Source organism: Hoplias malabaricus, chromosome 6, assembly GCF_029633855.1.
Source record: "Hoplias malabaricus isolate fHopMal1 chromosome 6, fHopMal1.hap1, whole genome shotgun sequence".
NCBI classification, from domain to species: domain Eukaryota; kingdom Metazoa; phylum Chordata; class Actinopteri; order Characiformes; family Erythrinidae; genus Hoplias; species Hoplias malabaricus.
This window is the reverse complement of record NC_089805.1, coordinates 45,736,467-45,759,100: the sequence shown is the minus strand read 5'-3', so window position 1 is coordinate 45,759,100 and position 22,634 is coordinate 45,736,467. Positions and strand designations below refer to the sequence as shown.

The following is a 22,634-nucleotide window of genomic DNA, read 5'->3' as shown; positions in this document are numbered from 1 at the left end:
GTGTGAGTGACTGTGTGAGTGTGTGAAACTGTCCACAGGTGTGAGTGTGTGAGTGACTGTGTGAGTGTGTGAAACTGTCCACAGGTGTGAGTGTGTGAGTGACTGGGTGAGTGTGTGAAACTGTCCACAGGTGTGAGTGTGTGAGTGACTGTGTGAGTGTGTGAAACTGTCCACAGGTGTGAGTGTGTGAGTGACTGGGTGAGTGTGTGAAACCGTCCACAGGTGTGAGTGACTGTGTGAGTGTGTGAGTGACTGGGTGAGTGTGTGAAACTGTCCACAGGTGTGAGTGTGTGAGTGACTGGGTGAGTGTGTGAAACCGTCCACAGGTGTGAGTGACTGTGTGAGTGTGTGAGTGACTGGGTGAGTGTGTGAAACCGTCCACAGGTGTGAGTGACTGTGTGAGTGACTGGGTGAGTGTGTGAAACTGTCCACAGGTGTGAGTGACTGTGTGAGTGTGTGAGTGACTGTGTGAGTGTGTGAAACTGTCCACAGGTGTGTGTGTGTGAGACTGGGTGAGTGTGTGAAACTGTCCACAGGTGTGTGTGTGTGTGAGTGACTGGGTGAGTGTGTGAAACTATCCACAGGTGTGTGTGTGTGTGAGTGACTGGGTGAGTGTGGGAAACTGTCCACAGGTGTGAGTGACTGTGTGAGTGACTGGGTGAGTGTGTGAAACTGTCCACAGGTGTGTGACTGTGTGAGTGTGTGAGTGACTGGGTGAGTGTGGGAAACTGTCCACAGGTGTGAGTGACTGTGTGAGTGACTGGGTGAGTGTGTGAAACTGTCCACAGGTGTGAGTGTGTGAGTGACTGTGTGAGTGTGTGAAACTGTCCACAGGTGTGAGTGTGTGAGTGACTGTGTGAGTGTGTGAAACTGTCCACAGGTGTGTGAAACTGTCCACAGGTGTGTGAGTGTGAGTGACTGGGTGAGTGTGTGACACTGTCCACCGGTGTGAGTGACTGGGTGAGTGTGTGAAACTGTCCACAGGTATGAGTGTGTGACACTGTCCACAGGTGTGTGTGACTGGGTGAGTGTGTGAAACTGTCCACAGGTATGAGTGTGTGAAACTGTCCACAGGTGTGAGTTTGAGAGTGACTGGGTGAGTGTGTGAAACCGTCCACAGGTGTGTGACTGTGTGAGTGTGTGAGTGACTGGGTGAGTGTGGGAAACTGTCCACAGGTGTGAGTGACTGTGTGAGTGACTGGGTGAGTGTGTGAAACTGTCCACAGGTGTGAGTGTGTGAGTGACTGTGTGAGTGTGTGAAACTGTCCACAGGTGTGAGTGTGTGAGTGACTGTGTGAGTGTGTGAAACTGTCCACAGGTGTGTGAAACTGTCCACAGGTGTGTGAGTGTGAGTGACTGGGTGAGTGTGTGACACTGTCCACCGGTGTGAGTGACTGGGTGAGTGTGTGAAACTGTCCACAGGTATGAGTGTGTGACACTGTCCACAGGTGTGTGTGAGTGACTGGGTGAGTGTGTGAAACTGTCCACAGGTGTGAGTGTGTGAGTGACTGGGTGAGTGTGTGACACTGTCCACAGGTGTGTGTGAGTGACTGGGTGAGTGTGTGAAACTGTCCACAGGTGTGAGTTTGAGAGTGACTGGGTGAGTGTGTGACACTGTCCACAGGTGTGAGTGTGTGAGTGACTGGGTGAGTGTGTGAAACTGTCCACCGGTGTGAGTGTGGGAGTGACTGGGTGAGTGTGTGACACTGTCCACAGGTGTCAGTGTGTGAGTGACTGAATGAGTGTGTGACACTGTCCACCGGTGTGAGTGTGTGAGTGACTGGGTGAGTGTGTGACACTGTCCACAGTTGTGAGTGTGTGAGTGACTGGGTGAATGTGTGATGTTCTGGAGCTCTGTTCATGGTGTGGCCTTGCATTCCCAGTGATTCTGGGTAGCCTCTAGGTCTTTATCAGGATAAAGTGCTTACAGAAGATGAATTAACGAACGAATGAATGAATAAATGTCTAGAGTTTTAATGACAGATGAATAATTCTGTTGATCAGTAATTTCAGTAGGAGCCGTCTTCACAGATGTGTAACAGGGAGAATCTGAAGATCACAGTCTCTCAGAGAGAACTCACATTCAGCTACAACACACAGTAAAGCCACCCACGTACACACTGACCACCTCTCACCCTTCACATCCACACTTCAGAACTGAGGAAGACAGAGAGATCACAGCCCAGGAGCTTTACTCTGAGCGCACGCACAGCACTAACAGAGCAGGGTTCATTTCTGAAGTTACTGAATGATCAACACCGACACAACTTTATTCCAGTATCTGACTTCTGAGTGTGTTTACAATCTAAAGGAAATGAAGGTGAAGTGATTTTAATCCAGTATGAATCTGTAATGTATGATGGAGATCAGAGAATAATGTCAGGATCATTCGGAGAAAAAAGTCAGAATAATTCAGAGATTAAAGTCAGAATATCATGCTGTACATATAATGATACAGAGACATCACAGGTGTGTAGTTTTACAGGATACTGTTAGAATGATGATGGATCCAGAGGAGGAGGAACTCCAGCGCCCCCATGAGGCCCCATTTGGTTACGGCTTCTGGACACGTACAGTAAACTAAAGCCGTATGAATCGCAGTCAGGGTCTGCACTGACGGGGTTGAGTTGTCATGTCGTGTGGATGGAAGCGTTTAATAAATAATTCTGTTCACTTTACTCTTCACTGCTTCTTTCACAACACACTCTGTGGAGCACAGACTGGGGGTCTCTCCGACTTAATATTCATTCATTCATTCATTATCTGTAACCGCTTATCCAATTTAGGGTCGCGGTGGGTCCAGAGCCTACCTGGAATCATTGGGCGCAAGGCAGGAATACACCCTGGAGGGAGGCGCCAGTCCTTCACAGGGCAACACAGACACACACATTCACTCACACACTCACACCTACGGACACTTTTGAGTCCCCAATCTGACTTTTTTCTCTGAATTATTCTGACTTTATTCTCTGAATATTTATTATATATTTTTAAAGCCATGGCCCTAAAACTCAGTTGTAGTTAAGTGCACAGCTTGACCGCAATAATTAAAAAAGTAATACATTAAAACAAAGAAAACTACTAATTCATACGCAGTAAGGCCTGGCGAATGCAGTTGTGTGCAAACATTTGTGCGCCCCCAGTCCAATCCCACACTGACTCTCTCTCCTCTCTTCCACAGAGAACAGTCTGGTCTTCAGCAGCACAAGGACTAGCTCTTCACGGTGTGGCCTCTCAGCAGTGCAGCTTCTGGCAGGTGATGAGGTACTGAGGATAGGCCTGGGTGTCGTTAAAGATGACGAAGAGAGTAGGAGAGTCCAGTTTATCCGCCACGCTGTGATACCGCACCGGAATCCCAGAGCCGTCCTTCAAAGGAGCCGTCTTCAGCTCGTGTTTCCCCACCGTGAAGTCTCCCGTCAGAACCCTGGCCATGAAGATGAACTTGTGTCCGTCAGCGTTGGGCGGGGAGTAGGTGTCCGACACGGAGAGAGAAGACTCCACAGCGAAGTACACCCCCTGACCGTACACAGTCGCTGTGAGGAGAGAGAACAGAGACAGAGACTGATACGCCTACTACTGGTTGGATTCATTCATTCGTTCATCTATCCCATCATTGGTTCGTCTTCTGTACTTCATCCTGATCAGGGTCATGGTGGGTCTACAGCCAACACAGAATCACTGTGTGCAAGGCAGGAACACACCCTGGAGAGGAAATCACACGCTCACCCAGTCACTCACACACGCTCACTTGTGGACAGTTTCACACACTCACATAAATAAAGTTATCATCCAGGTAAGCCTTAGCCTTTCTTCCAGGACTTAAAGGGGCTGTATTTATACCCCCTTCTCCACAAGGGAAACCCCTGTTCAGAACGCCCGCTTTCAGCACCTGTTCCTTTAAATGATAATGAGCCGCTCGCTGTTCACCCCGACCCCGAGCGCACAGCAGTGAGGAGCGAGGAGCAGAAGCTCTGGTTTTTAGCTGTTTTTACTCAGTGCTCTTATTTCTCCGCGCTCGTTGTGTCTGTTTCACGGAGTTTAACCTCATCTTTGCGCTCTCACATGGCTGGAGTGCTCCAGCACTGTGATTGGACAGACTCAGACGAGGGGGTGGGGCCATTCTAAAGTCTTTAAACTTGACGTCAGAAACGAAGCAGAATCAAAACAACTTTTTTTATTCCATGTTTTCAGACTCAGGCAGCACACAGAAAACTGACTGGGTGGGTCTTGTTTCACAGTGTGTGGGTTGGTGGACTCCAGATTTACACATTATGCTCTGAACAAGGGATAAGGCATGGTTGTGTGGTGTGGCGTTTACCGTTTTTTCCGCAGAAGCTCCTGTTGAAGCCGTGGAGGCAGATTTCTTTGACGCTGGTCTCGCTGGTGCCGTGGAACAGCGTTCTCTCCACCGGCAGCTGGGTGGCGCTCTGCTCTAAACTGACCTTCTTCAGTCTGTACTGATTATACAGCAGTTTGTTCATCATCTTCTCCACCTGCAGCACGGAGGGGGTCGGGGTTAAACATCACTGTACGGATACAGCCTTACACACGTGGAGACACGTGCCGTCAAATATACACCATCACCCTCACTGTCCACTCTCTCAGCTCCTCTGACCACACGGGAGCACTTACAGACTGGAGAACATCTGTTGCTCTGCATACTTTGTTAGCCCTCGCTCTTCAATTGTCAGGACCCTCTTTTTCTCTTTCTGTATCTGTCTTTTTGTGAGTCTCTCTGTTTCTCTTTCTCTATACATTGCTCTTTCTGTATCTCTCTCTCTCTCTCTCTCTCTCTGAGTCTCTCACTCTTTCTCAATTTGTCTATCTCCTTTTTTCTCTCGCTTATCATCATTGTTTAAACAGTTGTGAAATAGATCAGAGTCAAATGTTCATCAGGAGCTTTCAGGAAAGTCATGATCAAAAATGTTGAGAGGAAAAAGACAGAGCCACGGTGAAGCGTACCTTAATGATCTTGATCTTGTTGTGATATTCATGAATACTGTCGTAAAACTCCCTCACAACCTCCTGGAACTCCTCAGAGGCTTCGTCCACTCTGCAGACGTCCGGCACGTCGCTCAGCAGGCTGTAATCCTCCTCTGGACAGAGCAAGACATCTTTCACAGTGGTATTCAGCCCGTGTGTCACAGTGTTTAATACAGTGTTTAATACAGCTGTGTGGAACCCACATTCAACACCAGTCAATCCAACAATAACAAACTAAATTTAGCATTATGCACCTAAGGAAAGTCCTTGTTCTAGACCACTAACGTCTATTATTCCATGACTTCTCCTTCTCTATTTCTAAACTCATTAACCAAATTTCTCATGCTGCTTCCTCACCTGGCAGGTCAGTGTTCAAAGCCTCAGAGCTGGCTCTCTTCCTTTCGATGGACACAGTCCTCCCAGAGGACACACACCGCTCCTGCATCTTCTCCAGGTCGATGGTGTGGTGCTGATCGTTAAAGAGAATGTCTATCTTCTTCCGTTTCATCCTCCAGGCGTTCTCGATGAACACGGTGGCCTCGGGAGGGTAGGGAACGCCTCCCGGAGCTCCGGCATCACCCCGTACCCACTGCACAGTCTTCAGGATCTCTGCATCGGAGATTGAGTTGGCCGCTCTCTTCAGAACCTCCCTGAGATCCGGCAGAGCTTCGGAGACGTGGTCCTGAAAGCCCGAGACCACCGCGGTGGTGCCTTGGATCTGGACGTCAACGGCGTGCTTTCTCTTAACCAGGTCTATACATCTCTTAAAGTAGCTCGAAAGCTTCCTGAGGCTCCTATGCTCCAGTTTCTCCTCACACTGCCTCAGCCCCACCTTTTTGCTCAAGGCTATGTCCACACGGATGAGGTCATGAGGATAGCTGGCGAAAACCTTGATCTCCGCCACGTTGGCCGATTTCACAGCGTCCTGCAGAGACACGTCGACGGCCTTCTCCAGCGTCTGGCTCTCGTCCACCATCATACATTCCCCTCTGGACAGCTCCAGGGCCTTCTGTAGCTCGTCATCGAGGAACGCATTCGGACTGCGGTTGTCCTCCATGGACAGCTGAATGGCCAAGGACAGTTCTGCGTCCTCGTCCAAGCTGCAGGGGTTGAAGACGCTCGGTTGGCTCACAGGTTCCTCCTGATCTCCGGGTCCAGACTCTTCAGTCAGCATCTGAGAGGACTCTCCTACCTGCTCTGCTGAGGGATCCGAGTACAGATCTTCATCCTCCTCCATTTCCATCGCTCTCAAAGGGGAGGGTTCTGAAGAGCGCTCGATCACAGACAGAATCCTCTTGGCTTCTTCTATACGAGCTGTGAACACAGTTTGATAAAATGAGACTTGGACAGGATGACCTGGACAGAGGGGCTTAGACAGATAGAGAGGGAACAGGACAGACAAACCTAGACAGATAGAGCTAAACAGAGAGAGCTTAAACAGACTAAACCTAGACATAGAGATAGAAAGACAAACCTAGACAGAGAGAACTGAGCAGAGACTTAAACAGAGAGAGCTAATAGACTACAGACAGAAACCACAAAAGTACACAAAGCACAGGAAAGGAAACACTAACAGACCAGAGAAACAAACTAGAGAGACACAAACCGACTTGATGAGGAACAGACCAGAGACAGACACGCGAATGTGGAATGTCCAACCAAGAAGGAGTCACACAAAGGAACGTAAATACACAACACAGACAAGGGACACCTGGAACAGACAACGAGGCGGAGGAACAAAGGCGGGACAAGGGCGGAGACAAGGGCAGAGACATGAACAATAACAAACAGAGCCATGTGCAAGAACGCATGGCGGGGAAAACAGACATGACAGGACACGGGCGCGAGAGTGGGCTTCTGATCCTCATGGTCTCTTCTGATACCCACTGTGTAAAGCTGCTTCGTGACAACATCAGCTCTATTTAAATACATTTTTATTTGACTGATTGATTGAAATACCCAGTTGTAGGATTTAATCCTGCCTTAGGGTGTGATGGGATTCCGAAATCCAGACCCAAACCTTCAGAAACAAAGAAGTGATCTTTTTTTAAAACCCCATTTATTCATTAAATTACATCGCTGTCATTTCGTCAGATGACTTTTAAAAACTGTTCCCTGGACGACAGTAGCTTTTGTTTGTCGTTGTAATTGAATGTAGCTTTTGTTTGTTAACTCTTGAGCTGGTTAACTGAAGCCACCGAACCTTGACCTGCTGCTGGTGTCAGAATTTCTCCCATGAATATAATCATTACAATAATAAAATAGAAAGCTGTCAGCTACCAGCAGTAGAACTGTCTCCGGTCTTCAGCTCTGTCACAGCCGGAGCAGTCGAGTCCCTCGGGAAGTTCTGACTGGACGTCATTGTCCACGCCAGCTCAAAAATGTCCTTAACGCACAACATCACAACAATGAAGACATTATTCATTAATAAACAAACACAATTAAAGACTGTGAAGATAACTTTCTGATCTCTTTCTGAACTAAGCTCACACTCAGAATTTACAGCTCATACAAACAGTGTACAGAGTCGGTCTTAGACTACGGGTTTATAACAGATTATAAACACTGCAGAGCTGTTTAATAACTAGCTAATCGTTACCAATACATTTCCTATTCATTAATAGATTCTAATTAACTCAGATATTCATAATTCATAATAGAATCTGATTGATTTATGGCAGGAACTGAATTATTCATAGTATAAATTTATCCTGAATTATTTTTAATGGATACAGAATAATTAATTATATACTACATTAAATATTATATAATAGTAGGTAATAAATAATTCAGATGTGATACTGAATCATTAATTAGAGATTCTGAATCATATAGAAGATAGTTAAGAATTTATTGTAGATACTGAATCATTCATAACAATAATTCATTTACAATGGATACAGAATAATTAATAAAAGTAATTAATATATAATGGATACTGAATAATTCATAGTAGACGCTGTGGAATTTGTAGTAGATACTGAATAATTAATAAAAGCCCCCTTTAAAATTTCTGTAAGTAACTGGTGGCTGTTAAAGGAGCTAAACCAGGTTGTAGTGAAGAGAGTGTGTTGTGTACCTGGTCCTCCAGCGGTTCCCAGTGCACCTTCTGGAGGCTGATGTACACCTGGAACTTGGCCGTCATTTCTCCGAGGAGTTTGCAGCCCTCGCCCTCCCTCAGGAAGCGTGCGACTCCCGTCTGCGTTATAGTGATGACTTTAGTGAGTGTGGAAGACACCACACTTCCCAACACCTCGGCCACCGTCTGACACTCCATCGCGTTCCCCTGGATCTGTCAGTCACACCCACAGCACATTCACAATCACTGGTAAACAATTCATTCATCCTGGAATAGACATCACACACTCACACCTGTGGACAGTTTCACACACTCACCCAGTCACTCACATACTCACCCAGTCACTCACATACTCACCCAGTCACCCACACACTCACACCTGTGGACAGTTTCACACACTCACCCAGTCACTCACACACTCACACCTGTGGACAGTTTCACACACTCACCCAGTCACCCACACACTCACACCTGTGGACAGTTTCACACACTCACCCAGTCACTCACATACTCACACCTGTGGACAGTTTCACACACTCACCCAGTCACTCACATACTCACCCAGTCACCCACACACTCACACCTGTGGACAGTCACTCACATACTCACCCAGTCACTCACATACTCACCCAGTCACTCACACACTCACACCTGTGGACAGTTTCACACACTCACCCAGTCACTCACATACTCACCCAGTCACTCACATACTCACCCAGTCACCCACACACTCACACCTGTGGACAGTTTCACACACTCACCCAGTCACTCACATACTCGCCCAGTCACTCACATACTCACCCAGTCACTCACACACTCACACCTGTGGACAGTTTCACACACTCACCCAGTCACTCACACACTCACACCTGTGGACAGTTTCACACACTCACCCAGTCACCCACACACTCACACCTGTGGACAGTTTCACACACTCACCCAGTCACTCACATACTCACACCTGTGGACAGTTTCACACACTCACCCAGTCACTCACATACTCACCCAGTCACCCACACACTCACACCTGTGGACAGTCACTCACATACTCACCCAGTCACTCACATACTCACCCAGTCACTCACACACTCACACCTGTGGACAGTTTCACACACTCACCCAGTCACTCACATACTCACCCAGTCACTCACATACTCACCCAGTCACCCACACACTCACACCTGTGGACAGTTTCACACACTCACCCAGTCACTCACATACTCACCCAGTCACTCACATACTCACCCAGTCACTCACACACTCACACCTGTGGACAGTTTCACACACTCACCCAGTCACTCACATACTCACCCAGTCACTCACATACTCACCCAGTCACCCACACACTCACACCTGTGGACAGTTTCACACACTCACCCAGTCACTCACACACTCACACCTGTGGACAGTTTCACACACTCACCCAGTCACCCACACACTCACACCTGTGGACAGTTTCACACACTCACCCAGTCACTCACATACTCACACCTGTGGACAGTTTCACACACTCACCCAGTCACTCACATACTCACACCTGTGGACAGTTTCACACACTCACCCAGTCACTCACATACTCACCCAGTCACCCACACACTCACACCTGTGGACAGTTTCACACACTCACCCAGTCACTCACATACTCACCCAGTCACTCACATACTCACCCAGTCACTCACACACTCACACCTGTGGACAGTTTCACACACTCACCCAGTCACTCACATACTCACCCAGTCACTCACATACTCACCCAGTCACCCACACACTCACACCTGTGGACAGTTTCACACACTCACCCAGTCACTCACATACTCACCCAGTCACTCACATACTCACCCAGTCACCCACATACTCACCCAGTCACCCACACACTCACACCTGTGGACAGTTTCACACACTCACTCAGTCACTCACACTTGTGGACAGTTTCACACACTTACTCAGTCACTCACACCTGTGAACAGTTTCACACACTCACCCAGTCACTCACACCTGTGGACAGTTTCACACACTCACCCAGTCACTCACACACTCCCCCAGTCACTCACACACTCACCCAGCCACTCACACACTCCCCCAGTCAAGCACACACTCCCCCAGTCAATCACACACTCCCCCAGTCACTCACACACTCACCCAGTCACTCGCACACTCACCCAGTCACTCGCACAATCACACCTGTGGACAGTTTCACACACTCACCCAGTCACTCTCACACTCACACCTGTGGACAGATTCTCTCTCTCTCTCTCTCTCTGTCTCTCACCATGAGGCCGTCTCCCGTCTCCAGGGGGACGATGGTGGTCATCTGGTTCAAGTCGAAGAGCAGCTGCTGGTGATGGAGCTGGATGTAGGCGAGCATCTCCGGCTCCATGCTGAGGACCCTCTCCTTCTGGACGGGAGTGCTGAGGAACTGAACGATACTCGCTTTCCTGTCCTCCTCCAGGTCTCTGAGCGTCACCAGAGCAACCGCGGCCCCAGTGTCCGAGACCTGGACACAGCACGCGTCCAGCGACTGGACGTAGTCTTTGAACTCTTGGGAATAGAGCATGCTCTCGTTCTCAGGCTTGAGGGGTACAGCAGACTCCACTAATGAACCCTTGATCTTCTCAAGGGCTTGAGTGACCACCTGCAAGCTCGGGGACGTGAGAATCAGCTCGCTGTCCGACACGGAGTAAACAGAGGGCAGCCCTTGGTCCTTCAGGGATGATAGAAGTTTCTCTCTGACTTCTTTCCGTTCCAGAAGCTGGGCTTTGAGAGACGTCAGGGACAAACGCTTCTGGGAGAAGCTGCTGAGACACTCCAGGACTTTGCCTTTGATCTGCTCCGATTCGTCTCGACCCTGGCCTTTGATGTGAACACCGTCCTGTACTAAAGCGATGCTAAAGCTAGGATGAGCCCTTTGGAGGTCCTGGAGTATGTTACCTAAGCTGAGTAGCTGCAGTTTTGTGTGGTCAGGGATGGCTAGGTTGCAGTCTATTGATTCGGAGACAGATGGCACCACCTCCATCGCGTCTTTCTCAGCATCGGCAGTCACTGGGGGAGACGTGGTTAAAGACGCTGTAGGAGAGACAGGACCAGGGGGTTGTCGTTGTTGTGGGCTGAAGACTTGTGTTCTGGAGGACTGTGGTGAGGTGCCGGAGCCTGTGCCATTTAAGGATCCAAGAGAACTCCCCTCGGTCTGGTTCTGATTGTCTGAAATCTGATTCGTTCTCTTCTGTAAACCCACGGACTCCTCGTTTCCCTCCGCTTCCAGAAAGGCAAAATACGGCTTCACTGTCAGCTCCACATCCCCCAGTTTGTGGCACTTCTGCAGCACACGGTCCACGCCTGGTAAAAAAAAAAAAAAAAAAACACACACAGCATGAAAATTTATTCTGTAACTGTGCAAACTTTCACCTGAAACCACCGAATACAGACACTTTAAGGTAATGTTCAGATGTACAACCTCTGGGACACTCTGGAGCAGCTGCACATGAACCGAAAGGCACCATCATCCCTGCCAGGTGTAGACAAGACAGGTGTAAAACCCCCAGCACTGAGCTGTGGAGCTGTGTTCTCTGGAGTGATGGAGCTCTATCTATTAACACTGGGATGAGTTGGAGTGCCGCAACTAATCAACATCATTGATGGTGTCTTGGCTGAATACAATCAAATCCACACAGCATTGTTTGGGCTTAGACTTTATGGTTTATAGCCTGGGGTCTAGAGTTTAGGGAGCAGGGTTAATGCACTAAGGGTTTAGGTTTTAACAGTTTAGTAGTTTGGGATCTAGATTTTAGGGTTCAGGGTCTTGAGTTTGGGGTCTAGTGTTTGCTTTAGAATCTAGATTTAAGGGTCTAAGGGTTTAGGGTTTATTGTTTAGGATCTAGGGTTTAGGATCTAAGAGTTTAGGGTTTATTGTTTAGGATCTAGGGTTTAGGGTCTTAGGGTTTAGGGTTTATGGTTTAGGGTCTAAGGGTTTAGGGTTTATGGTTTAGTGTCCAAGGGATTAGGGTGTATGGTTTAGGATCTAGGGTTTAGGGTCTAAGAGTTTAGGGTTTATTGTTTAGGGTCTAAGGGATTAGGGTGTATGGTGTAGGATCTAGGGTTTGGGGTCTAAGAGTTTAGGGTTTATTGTTTAGGATCTAGGGTTTAGGGTCTAAGGGTTTAGGGTTTATTGTTCAGGGTCTAAGAGTTTAGGGTTTATTGTTCAGGGTCTAAGGGTTTAGGGTTTATTGTTTAGGATCTAGGGTTTAGGATCTAAGAGTTTAGGGTTTATTGTTTAGGATCTAGGGTTTAGGATCTAAGAGTTTAGGGTTTATTGTTCAGGGTCTAAGGGTTTAGGGTTTATTGTTTAGGATCCAAGGGTTTAGGGTTTATTGTTTAGGATCTAGGGATTAGGATCTAAGAGTTTAGGGTTTATTGTTTAGGATCTAGGGTTTAGGGTCTAAGGGTTTAGGGTTTATGGTTTAGTGTCCAAGGGATTAGGGTGTATGTATGGTTTAGGATCTAGGGTTTAGGGTCTAAGAGTTTAGGGTTTATTGTTTAGGGTCTAAGGGATTAGGGTGTATGGTGTAGGATCTAGGGTTTGGGGTCTAAGGGTTTAGGGTTTATTGTTCAGGGTCTAAGGGATTAGGGTGTATTGTTTAGGATCTAGGGTTTAGGATCTAAGGGTTTAGGGTTTATTGTTTAGGATCCAAGGGTTTAGGGTTTATTGTTTCGGATCTAGGGTTTAGGATCTAAGGGTTTAGGGTTTATGGTTTAGTGTCCAAGGGATTAGGGTGTATGGTTTAGGATCTAGGGTTTAGGGTCTAAGAGTTTAGGGTTTATTGTTTAGGGTCTAAGGGATTAGGGTTTATTGTTTAGGGTCTAAAGATTTAGGGTCTAAGGGTTTAGGGTTTATTGTTTAGGGTCTAGGGTCTAAGGGTTTAGGGTTTATTGTTTAGGGTCTAGGGTTTAGGGTCTAAGGGTTTAGGGTTTATTGTTTGGGGTCTAGGGTTTAGGGTCTAAGGGTTTAGGGTTTATTGTTTAGGGTCTAGGGTTTAGGGTCTAAGGGTTTAGGGTCTAGGGTTTACATTTCAAGGCCTAGTTTGTGGTTGTGGATTGTAAGGTCTAGGTCTCAAGGTTACAAAAGGAAGGGTTTCGAAGTTCTTCATCTAAAGAGCGACTCACATTCCACATCTTTGAAGGTGACCTTGGTGGGTCCTCCATCTGAAATCCTGCTGATCTCCATCACCTCTCCCCCTCCACTACGACTGCTCTCAAAATACAGCGTCAGATCATCCTCCGTAACACCAGGGGGCACATTCTCCACCAGCACAGAGTCCGGGCGCTCCACTTGCTCCACGGTGATCTTCGCTCCGTCCAGCGTCTTTCTGGACACTCTCTCACAAAGCTTCTGAAAATCTGACACAACACAACGACACGTTACAGTACGACTCAGCACTGGTGCAGTTAAGAAAAATAAAAGATCAAACACACAATAAACATTAATAAACTTTAACAACTCACACGATTATTTATTTATACAGTGTCTTTCACTCATGAACATAAAACAGTGGGAACGCAACACAGGCCTGTGTTCAACAGAAAATACAGAACACATTGGTGTTTAGGGTCTGTGACTGAAAATATCCTTGTTCAGTGCCTGTTCTCATATCTGTGTGTATCTGGAGTCCACCAACCCGCACACTGTGAAACAAGACCCACACAGTCAGTTTTCTGTGCTGCCTGAGTCAGAAACACAGGATAAAACGTGTCGTTCTGATTCTGCTCCACTTCTGACGCCAAGTGCAGAGACTTTAGAATGGCCCCGCCCCCTCGTCTGAGTCTGTCCAATCCCAGCGCTTTATGTGAGAGCGCAAAGACGAGGTTAAACGCAGCAAAACAGACACAACGAGCGCGGAGAAATAAGAGCACTGAGTAAAAAGTGTAAGAGTAAAGAGTGAAAACAGCTAAAAACCAGAGCTTCTGCTCCTCGCTCCTCACTGCTGTGCACTCGGGGTCGGGGTGAACAGAGAGCGGCTCATTATCATTTAAAGGAACAGGTGCTGAAAGCGGGCGTTCTGAACAGGGGCTGTTTACACAGGGGGAGAACACTGCTGTGGGGTTTGGACCAAAGCAGGTCACAGACGTTTCATTAAGAACTAGAACTGTGTTCCACTGTGAAGAAGAAATAACAACATTAATATCATTAATAATTATTAGTAACTCACCCTGAGAGAGCGGTTTTTGGAGGTGAATCAGGACCAGGTCTTTTCCAGCCGATGGGAACAGAGAATAATCCTCTGAATCCAGTCCAGTGAGATTCTCCACATACAGCCCCACCATCTCCAGGCTGGTGCTGGGGGAGAGCCCCCGCAGCAGGAACTTCCCAGAATCCTTAGGGGGCTTCATTCTCACAGTCAGCCTGGTGTTATAGAGAGTGTGGGAGTCTTTGGATGTGACCCTCGCAGCAACTAGTCAGAAAACATAAACACGTTTACTGCTGTTATAATGACCATCAGGGTCTGTACATGGACTTTACTGGCTTTGTTTTTTTTTAGGTTTGTGTTGATTCACATTTTTATTTATCATGAGATTTCACCAAATATTTCAGTAAAATTCTCCCATTTATTAGTCTTTTTCCATTCCTCCAGCCCGGGTTTTTCCCGTCCTACGTGAGGATGACACACCGCGTCTTTATCGCAACACTGGACACCTCAACGCTCCAGAGGAGAATGCAAACTGCCCAGATTTGTCACATCAGCCAACAGAAAGCTGTGCTAGTTAGCACCATGATCAGAGATGGTGGGGAGGAAGGGCCATTTCCTACTGCTGCCTTTGCTGACAGGTCAATACGTATTGAGACACCGTGTTTATAAATAAGAATATAACACACCCCTATACTTTACTCTCATCCAAATCATCTTTACTCACCCTCAGCATTTTCAAACACCAGCACAGCTCTGTTCCCCTCTCTGTCCAGAGACACCAGGCTCCCTCCTCCAGAGCGCTTGTTCTCGAAGTAAAGCATCAGCAGATCGTCGTCCACATCGTCAGGGATTTCAAAAACCTCCACAGTCCTCTCCTCCAGGTTCTCGTCCTCCATCTCTGGAGGCAGGGGTAAGAAACGGCAAAGATTATTAAACTGGTCTCACACAGAGAACTCTCCTTCTTTTTCCCCCTTTTAGTCACCGCCGGCTCCACACGGCCTCCACCCCGTCACACAGGGCTGAAGCTGGGTGTGTGGAGCAGCACATGCCTCCCCTCAAACACACAGATCCCAACACAACCAGAGCTCAACACACTTAGAGGAGAATAATAACTACCCGCCGGTGACAGAAAGACAGGACCATCACTTTTTCAAGCCTCTTTTCCCTTGCTCGCTCCCTTGAGTAAAGAGTGTGTGTGAACTCACTGAGAGCAGGCGAGCTGTTCTGGGGGGGTGGGATTAATGATGTAGGGGTTCTCTGATTGGTTCCTCATTTATGATACCACTTGTAAGTCACACCGATTTTCTCAGGCACTTTCTGATCAGCACAAACAGATGGGAAAAGAAACCGTAGCTGGGTTCACGAGTCTGGACCAGCCCAGAGCGCCGTGACCTGGATAGCGTGACCGTTCGGCTCTGCACAGGACAATAGCCTTTGGACTCTTGGACTCTGTGGGGCTGGGTTCACTACAGATTTTCTGAAGAAAACAAAACACAACTCTTTGTGATTTTCGCGTCAAAAACTACCTCAGACACTTTTAGTTCAGATATAAATTTGGATTTTTGAAGCTGAGCTTCCAGCAGCAAGCACTGGAACGTGGGCCTTGCCCTTAATCCAGGTGTTTAACCCCTTCCAGAGGTTCCCAGCTTTAGTAGTTCCTCAGAGTCCGCGGGCTGTGTCTGTGATAGTGTCAGCACACCAGACGTAGCCCTGTGACACTTGAAAGCCTAGAAGTACATTTTATTCAACACCAGTTCGAGTCATACATTCATTTACAGAACACATTATAGCACTTGGGCGGCACGGTGGCGCAGTCACACAGCTTCAGGGGCCTGGAGGTTGTGGGTTCGATTCCCGCTCCGGGTGACTGTCTGTGAGGAGTGTGGTGTGTTCTCCCTGTGTCTGCGTGGGTTTCCTCCGGGTGACTGTCTGTGAGGAGTGTGGTGTGTTCTCCCTGTGTCTGCGTGGGTTTCCTCCGGGTGACTGTCTGTGAGGAGTGTGGTGTGTTCTCCCTGTGTCTGCGTGGGTTTCCTCCGGGTGACTGTCTGTGAGGAGTGTGGTGTGTTCTCCCAGTGTCCGCATGGGTTTCCTCCGGGTGCTCCGGTTTCCTCCCACAGTCCAAAAACACACGTTGCAGGTGGATTGGCGACTCGAAAGTGTCCGTAGGTGTGGATGTGTGTGTGTCTGTGTTGCCCTGTGAAGGACTGGCGTCCCCTCCAGGGTGTATTCCCGCCTTGCGCCCAATGATTCCAGGTAGGCTCTGGACCCCCCGCGACCCTAAATTGTATAAGCGGTTACAGATAATGGATGGATGGATGGATTATACCACTTTAACTAGGTTTATGACATGATTTGCATAAAAACTGGTTCTGCTAAGGCTTATACGGTGGGGTTAAAATTCTGGGCCTACGTTTGTAAGTTCTTCATTCCAACCTTTGTGCGCACACCTGGTCCCCTGACGTGTTTTTACTAAAGGTTCTGACTGAAATCCCCCACTGAGAACCCACTCCTAAACAGTTATATACATGCTCAATAAATACTAGAATCTCTGGTCTATGAAGACAGTAGGTTTATATTGTGTTTCTAAAAGGTTGTCAATGTATATAACACAGACAATAAACAGTAGCTGTACAGAAAAGGGTATATTTAACAAATGCTAATACGCTATTTAATAAAAGGGTGTGCACCAACTGCCCACCGCTGTATGAGAGAGGCCACTGAGGAGGAGAGTGTGTAACCTGAGATTCACGGCGTTAATAAGCACTTTCCCAGTGTAAGAAGAGGCCGAGGGTCTGTAAGAGAGAGAGACAGAGACAGTGAGACGGCGGCAGTGAACGAGCTTCTGCTGCTGTTTTAATGAAGAGAAAGTGAAACTAGAAACATTATTCCGCTTTAAACCCCAGTTTATAATCACACAGAGCCGTCAAACAGGGCTTTAAACACCATTTAACACGATTTTAACCCGTACTTTACAGGTATGTTTAATAAAACAGAGTTAAAGCTGTTTATTTACCACCCTTCCCTCTCTCTCCGCCGCTCTGAACGACGCATTCACTTCCGGCAGCTAGCTAGTGATAGCTTGTTTGCTTGCCTTCTCTCTCTCTCTCTCTCTCTACGCTCTCTACCTCTACCTCTACCTCTCTCTACCTCTCTACCTCTCTACGCTCTCTACCTCTCTACCTCTCTCTCTCTCTCTCTCTCTCTGTTTTTAACAACATTTAAAAACGTAGTTGACTCAAATATTTGTTGAAAACAGACTTTTTCTGCTAAATTTGTAATAAATTATTGTTATTATTATTATTATTATTATTATTATTAATAGTAGTAGTAGTATGTTGTTTTTGTGTTAATGGTGGTGTGGTTTTATGAAATCTTTTTAATTATTTATACGTGTATATATTCCTGTAAGATATGGTGATGTACGTGGATATTGATTGTTACTGAATAATTGTATTCGTTTTAAAATAATATTAATTCATTCATTCATTTATTTTTAAAAGCAGCTCTTCTGGAAGAGGAATAAACTAAAAGTCTAAATTATGAGCTCATTATAAAATGTAAATAATTTTATATCTCAATAGAATAAATCGATAAAATAACATTGATAAAGCACCAAACCACATTAATACAATTTAATAAAAATTGTTGTGGGAAGAATATTTGATTAAAAAAAATAAAAGTCTTTTTTCTCGCAAATTATATTACATTTATATTTGTGCCTGTCTTGAATTTATATTTCAACAATGAACACATAAATCATATAAATCATTATCTTTAATATATTTAGTACGATTCATTTTTTTTAACGATTAAAAAATTATTTACGTTAAAATAAAAGTCTCCCGGAACGCCTCGGTTGCGGCGCGTGCGCAGTACGTGTGTTAGTGTGCCTGAGAGAGACCTGCGGGGTTGAGGCGTGTTAGCGGGGAAGGAGAGAGACCGGTGCTGTCTGTGTGTTTACCGGTGTTTCAGGGAGAAAGAGGCCGAAGCTGAGCGGTGAGACAGGTCTAGGTAGTTACTGTGCTGTATCCCGCGGTCCCCGGGGCTGGCGCTGTTTATTACCGCGTCTCTCGGTCACTGAGACCGTGCTAAGCGGCTAAGCTCGGGGCCACGCTGCCGGAGACCGCGGTGAGACCGAGTCTAAATTCACTCTTTGTTTACAGCTCAGGTTTGTTTTTAAAACTCTGTGTTTTCCGCAGATGGACGCTCAGAAAGATCTGCAACCTCCCAAACAACAGCCCATGATCTACATCTGCGGAGGTAACTCTCTCTCTCTCTCTCTCTCTCTCTCTCTCTCTCTCTCTCTCTCTCTCTGTGTGTGTGTGTGTGTGTAGACGAGCAGGCAGTAGTGTTTATTATGCGAGTTTTTTTTAAATCTTAAATTGTGCGGCAATAACTTTTCCATTTCATCTTAAATAACGCAGCAAGAATGATTCATTGTTTCTTAATCCACATTGAAAGGTGCCACGATATTTTATTTTGCCATAAATTGTGTAGCAAAATGTTAAATTCCACTTTAAATGGTGCAGCCAAATTATCCCAACTTAAACAGTACGGGAGTTAAACTACCTTAAAAGATGTTGCTGTTAGTTATGAGGCCAAATACCATTTACAGTCTGGAGCATACCACATTAAATTGTGCAGCAGTTAAAGTCCTGCTACTGCCACCTTTTAATAAGGCAGAGGGAAGATCCCATGACTGGGAGGGGCAACACTAAAGATGTAGTCGTCCAGGCCCACTATGTCCTGAGTGAATAACAGAGACCACCAGTGTCTCCTTGATGTCCCCCCCCCCCCCCTCTTCTGTCCGGTGAGAGACTGGATGATGCACTACTTTAGGCTCCTGAGTCTGTGTGTGTGACGGAAGGAGTTACGCTGTAGTGCAAAAACACTTCTCAAACTCCGTCTGGGTTTAACTCCTCAGTGTTTCTGCCCTTTAAGAGTTTGAGGCACAAAAAACAAACACCAGTGCACTGTGAGTGGATCAGACACAGCTGTGACTGCTGGAGTTTTTAAAGCCTGTGTCCACCTTGTAGATGTTAAATCAGAAATGGGATAGCAAAGTATGCAGAGCAATTGCTGGGGTACAGCCTGTAAGTAGTGTTCCTCTGTGGTCAGTGGAACTGAGAATGGACAGTGAATGTAGAACCAAGGAGGACACTTTGTTTAATGTAGGATACAGGTTCTTTAAGCTGAAGTGTTTTATGGCTCTGTTTCACAGAATGTCACACAGAGAACGAGATTAAGGCCCGAGACCCGATCCGATGCAGAGAGTGTGGTTACAGAATCATGTACAAGAAGAGGACGAAGAGATGTATCCTTTCTTCCCGTGTCTGGCAAAGGACAGAGCCAAACCAAAACAAACCCGGGGCTTCATTCCTAAATCATTCTAATGTCCGCTGATACAACACCACACAAAAACTATATCGTCACTGCTGACGCGCATGTGCTTCCTCTGAGACTAGTGAGGCCAATCCACCACTTCTTTTCAAACTGCATCTAAAGCACCGCAGCTGAACAGTTTAGAACACGTCTGCTATGTTCCAGAATTAATTTGGAGACCAGTCTCATCTTTAACTTCACAACAAAAAAAAATAGGTTTTTGTAGTTTGAATATTTCCTACGTAAGTGCACTTTGAGTTTCACAGCACTGATGTTAGGAAAGAAGTTCAGTGGCACTTCATTTCTATGTGCACTACTTTAGGCTTCTGAGTCTGTGAGTGACTGAAGGAGTTACGCTGTAGTGCAAAAACACCCCTCAAACTCCATCTGGGCTTTAACTCGTTAGTGTTTCTGCCCTTTAAGAGTTTGAGGCACAAAACAAACACCAGGTCATGATGTGGACTGGACTAGACTCTAGGGCTGTTACACTGAGCGTAAGTATTTAATCACACAAAGAAATATCTGTAGACTTAAAAATGTGGGTAGTTCCCTGTGTTCAAGCGCAGGTTGTTTCAAACGGTGTAACTTTGCATGTTATAATAACGGATCCTGTTTAATTAGGGATGGTGTGTTTAATAAATCGATAATTGGTTACATAAAAATGGTTATATCTGCTATAACTCTCATGTTAGAAGTAGAATAAAACGTAAAAACATAACTCCACACTTCAGTAGAGCGCTCTGTAAAAGTTGTGTGTAAAAGAGAGGAACTGTGTGTTTCATACGGCGACAAAGACCAGAACCAACTCCCTCGGAAAAGTGCCGTGTGGAAATTCATCGTGCAAAAATAAAATGAAAGTGAGGTACAGTGCAAGATTTGCCTCGCGATGTTGGCGTATCATAAGGCAGTGCGACTCTACTTAGTCATATAAAAGCGAAACACCCAGCCGGGTTCACTTCTACAGCTCAACTCTCAGTCGTCCCAAAAAGTCACTGGGATTTTTGCACGTGCTGAAAGAAGGACAGCGCTCATCACAGAAATGATGGTTAAAGACCTGATTCTTCTGAAGGGGTTCAGAAGTTAATGGAGTCCCTCAAGCCAGATTTTTACGATGCCGTCACGGGAAACGATCAGCTCACATCTTGAAAAAACACTTTGAAGAAAACACTACCAAGCCACATGTGTAGTTACGCAGTGTGGACAAAACGGCTCTGGCCACAGATTCATGGACGGCTCTTATGGGCGAATCATATGTAACAATCACTTGTTGCTACGTTCACAACTGGGACATGGGAATCGAGGTTCTACAAACAAAACCACTACCTGAGATCCGTGCTGACGAAAACCTGGCTGATGTTTTCCACCCTGGTGGAGCAGTGGGGACTGGCAGGTAAAGTCAGGGTATGAATTCACAACATCTCTAGCGGTGTGGTGTTAGCCAAAAAGAAGCTTGAGTGGGACTCTAATCCATGTTTCTCACATTCACTCCGACTTGCTGTAGGTGAAGGTTTGGAGTTAGTGTGTATAAATCACGTAGTGACTTCTGCTAGTCGTCTCGGTGCTACACAACAACTACTTCAGCATCTCCCTGAACACGAGTTGGGTGGGGGTTATCTGCTCTTCTTGGAGCTTTCTCCCTACTCTCCAATGCCCAGGGATTAATGTTGACTGATAATAGCTGGAGGGGTCATGGAGCAGCTAATACCTGTCTGTCACTCACTTAAATGTGCTGCCACAACGTTGTGTGGGGAATCTGAAGAATCCATTGCAATGGGATACCAAGTTGTAGCCACTCTCCTCTTGAGACATCGTAAAATAACACCCGAAGAGTCGTCAAGTTCCTCAGTTGAAGCGCGCTGTGGCCGCGGTGTTGGAGGAGCAGCTGGCTCCAGGTGCTCACAGGGTTCCCTACACCGCATCGTTTTGTGACCCCAGGCACAAACACATGAACTTCACAGCGGATGTAGTTAAACGTGAAATAGAAACCAGAGTGTAAGACCTTCTTTCCACGAACGTAGACAAGAGCTCTGCCCCTGAACCGAGCGAAACCACTGAAGTGATTTCCAAGAAACCAGGAAGTGTGAGTGTGTCTGCCATAGCGTTCCTGTTCAATGAGGATTATAGAATGAGAACGGTTGAAGCAGAATTTCATCACTACTGCCAGGACATGTGCCTCCCGCTTCACATGGCACCCCTGAGCTGGTGGAACGCAAATGAGCATAAATCCCCAGGCTGGCAGAGCTCGCTAAAACCTAAACTCTCTGTAAACCAGCTAAGTTCTTGCCTTGACCCGAAGCACATGAACGTGTTAATAATTCTTAATAGAAACACAAGGTTGCTGGTTGATATAAAGAAACAGAAAGAACATTTTTAAAATGTTTTGGTGTTTTTGTGAAATAAGAAGTGTTGTTTAGTTGGGGGAGGGGAAGGGGGAATTAATCCATTTATTAATCGGTTGATTTTACAGTTAATAACACGTTTTGCCATATTATTCATCCCCTCATCCTTAACTCCGAACTACAGTGGTGGTGTTTGATGCCCGATGAACTGCAGGACGGTCTCCTGAATGTAGACGTCGTTAGATTAATGCTTTTCTCTTCTGCTTTGTTATTTTCATCATGTAAATACGTGTTATCATATTGAATATCAAATACAGTTTTCTTTTAAAATGCTGTGTGCGTGTTCTGTGTTCACTGATTATAAAGAGTGTTTATGTGAGTATTATTCATTTATTCATCTTCTGTAAATGATTGGTCCTAATCAGGGGCAGTGGACACTGAGTCTACTCCATCATTTGGCAGGAACACACCCTGCACAGTCCTCCCTCGCAGATCATATGGCATCTATTAACATTTTCCATTCAGACGTTTGACAGTCTGTGTAACAGAACCCTCATATCTTCCAAAAAGGTTTTGGAACTTTACAGGAGAAAGGGGAAAACTGCTTTAATGTAAGGGTTGTCAAGTGAAGTAGAAATTTTCCACTGGTCCATTTATCATTCCCCCCCCCCC

At 46.3% G+C, this 22,634-nt stretch overlaps 2 protein-coding genes across 7 annotated transcripts; one reads left to right on the top strand and one right to left on the bottom strand.

The window, feature by feature from the left end:
• Positions 1-1,950: 1,950 nt before the first annotated feature.
• parp10 (poly(ADP-ribose) polymerase family member 10) lies at positions 1,951-17,366 on the bottom strand. Of its 3 annotated transcripts, none has more exons than XM_066674798.1 (12): positions 17,255-17,366; positions 16,940-17,033; positions 14,966-15,139; positions 14,263-14,505; positions 13,220-13,453; positions 10,332-11,395; positions 8,063-8,275; positions 7,264-7,369; positions 5,341-6,297; positions 4,963-5,096; positions 4,319-4,493; positions 1,951-3,533 (listed from the first exon to the last, which is right to left on the bottom strand). In XM_066674798.1, exons 3-12 carry the CDS (start codon positions 15,135-15,137, stop codon positions 3,235-3,237), a joined length of 3,597 nt encoding a protein of 1,198 aa, XP_066530895.1. In that variant the 5' UTR covers positions 15,138-15,139; positions 16,940-17,033; positions 17,255-17,366; the 3' UTR covers positions 1,951-3,234. The 3 variants fall into 3 exon arrangements, with proteins under 3 accessions (XP_066530895.1, XP_066530894.1, XP_066530896.1); XM_066674797.1 differs by having other exon boundaries at positions 16,980-17,033; XM_066674799.1 differs by lacking the exon at positions 16,940-17,033 and having other exon boundaries at positions 17,255-17,333.
• Positions 17,367-18,103: 737 nt separating this feature from the next.
• On the top strand, positions 18,104-22,301 carry polr2k (RNA polymerase II, I and III subunit K). 4 transcript variants are annotated; one of them, XM_066674979.1, is made up of 4 exons: positions 18,104-18,237; positions 18,441-18,501; positions 19,463-19,555; positions 22,147-22,300. In XM_066674979.1, the coding sequence occupies exons 2-4, from the start codon at positions 18,441-18,443 to the stop codon at positions 22,167-22,169; spliced, it is 177 nt and encodes a 58-aa protein (XP_066531076.1). In that variant the 5' UTR covers positions 18,104-18,237; the 3' UTR covers positions 22,170-22,300. The 4 variants fall into 4 exon arrangements, with proteins under 4 accessions (XP_066531076.1, XP_066531079.1, XP_066531077.1 ...); XM_066674982.1 differs by having other exon boundaries at positions 18,115-18,246; positions 22,147-22,301; XM_066674980.1 differs by having other exon boundaries at positions 18,115-18,252; positions 22,147-22,301.
• The last annotated feature ends 333 nt before the right edge of the window (positions 22,302-22,634 follow it).

Bases quoted from the DNA above. Each gene is read 5' to 3' on its own strand.
- parp10 (XM_066674798.1), bottom strand. From the start codon at position 15,137: ATGGAGGACGAGAACCTGGAGGAGAGGACTGTGGAGGTTTTTGAAATC. The intron at 14,506-14,965 runs GTGAGTAAAGAT...TTTTCTGACTAG, and splicing joins GGTGTTTGAAAATGCTGAGG to TTGCTGCGAGGGTCACATCC. The intron at 8,276-10,331 runs GTGAGAGACAGA...TGTGACTGACAG, and splicing joins AGACGGGAGACGGCCTCATG to ATCCAGGGGAACGCGATGGA.
- polr2k (XM_066674982.1), top strand. From the start codon at position 18,441: ATGGACGCTCAGAAAGATCTGCAACCTCCCAAACAACAGCCCATGATC. The intron at 18,502-19,462 runs GTAACTCTCTCT...TCTGTTTCACAG, and splicing joins CATGATCTACATCTGCGGAG to AATGTCACACAGAGAACGAG. The intron at 19,556-22,146 runs GTATCCTTTCTT...TCCGAACTACAG, and splicing joins CAAGAAGAGGACGAAGAGAT to TGGTGGTGTTTGATGCCCGA.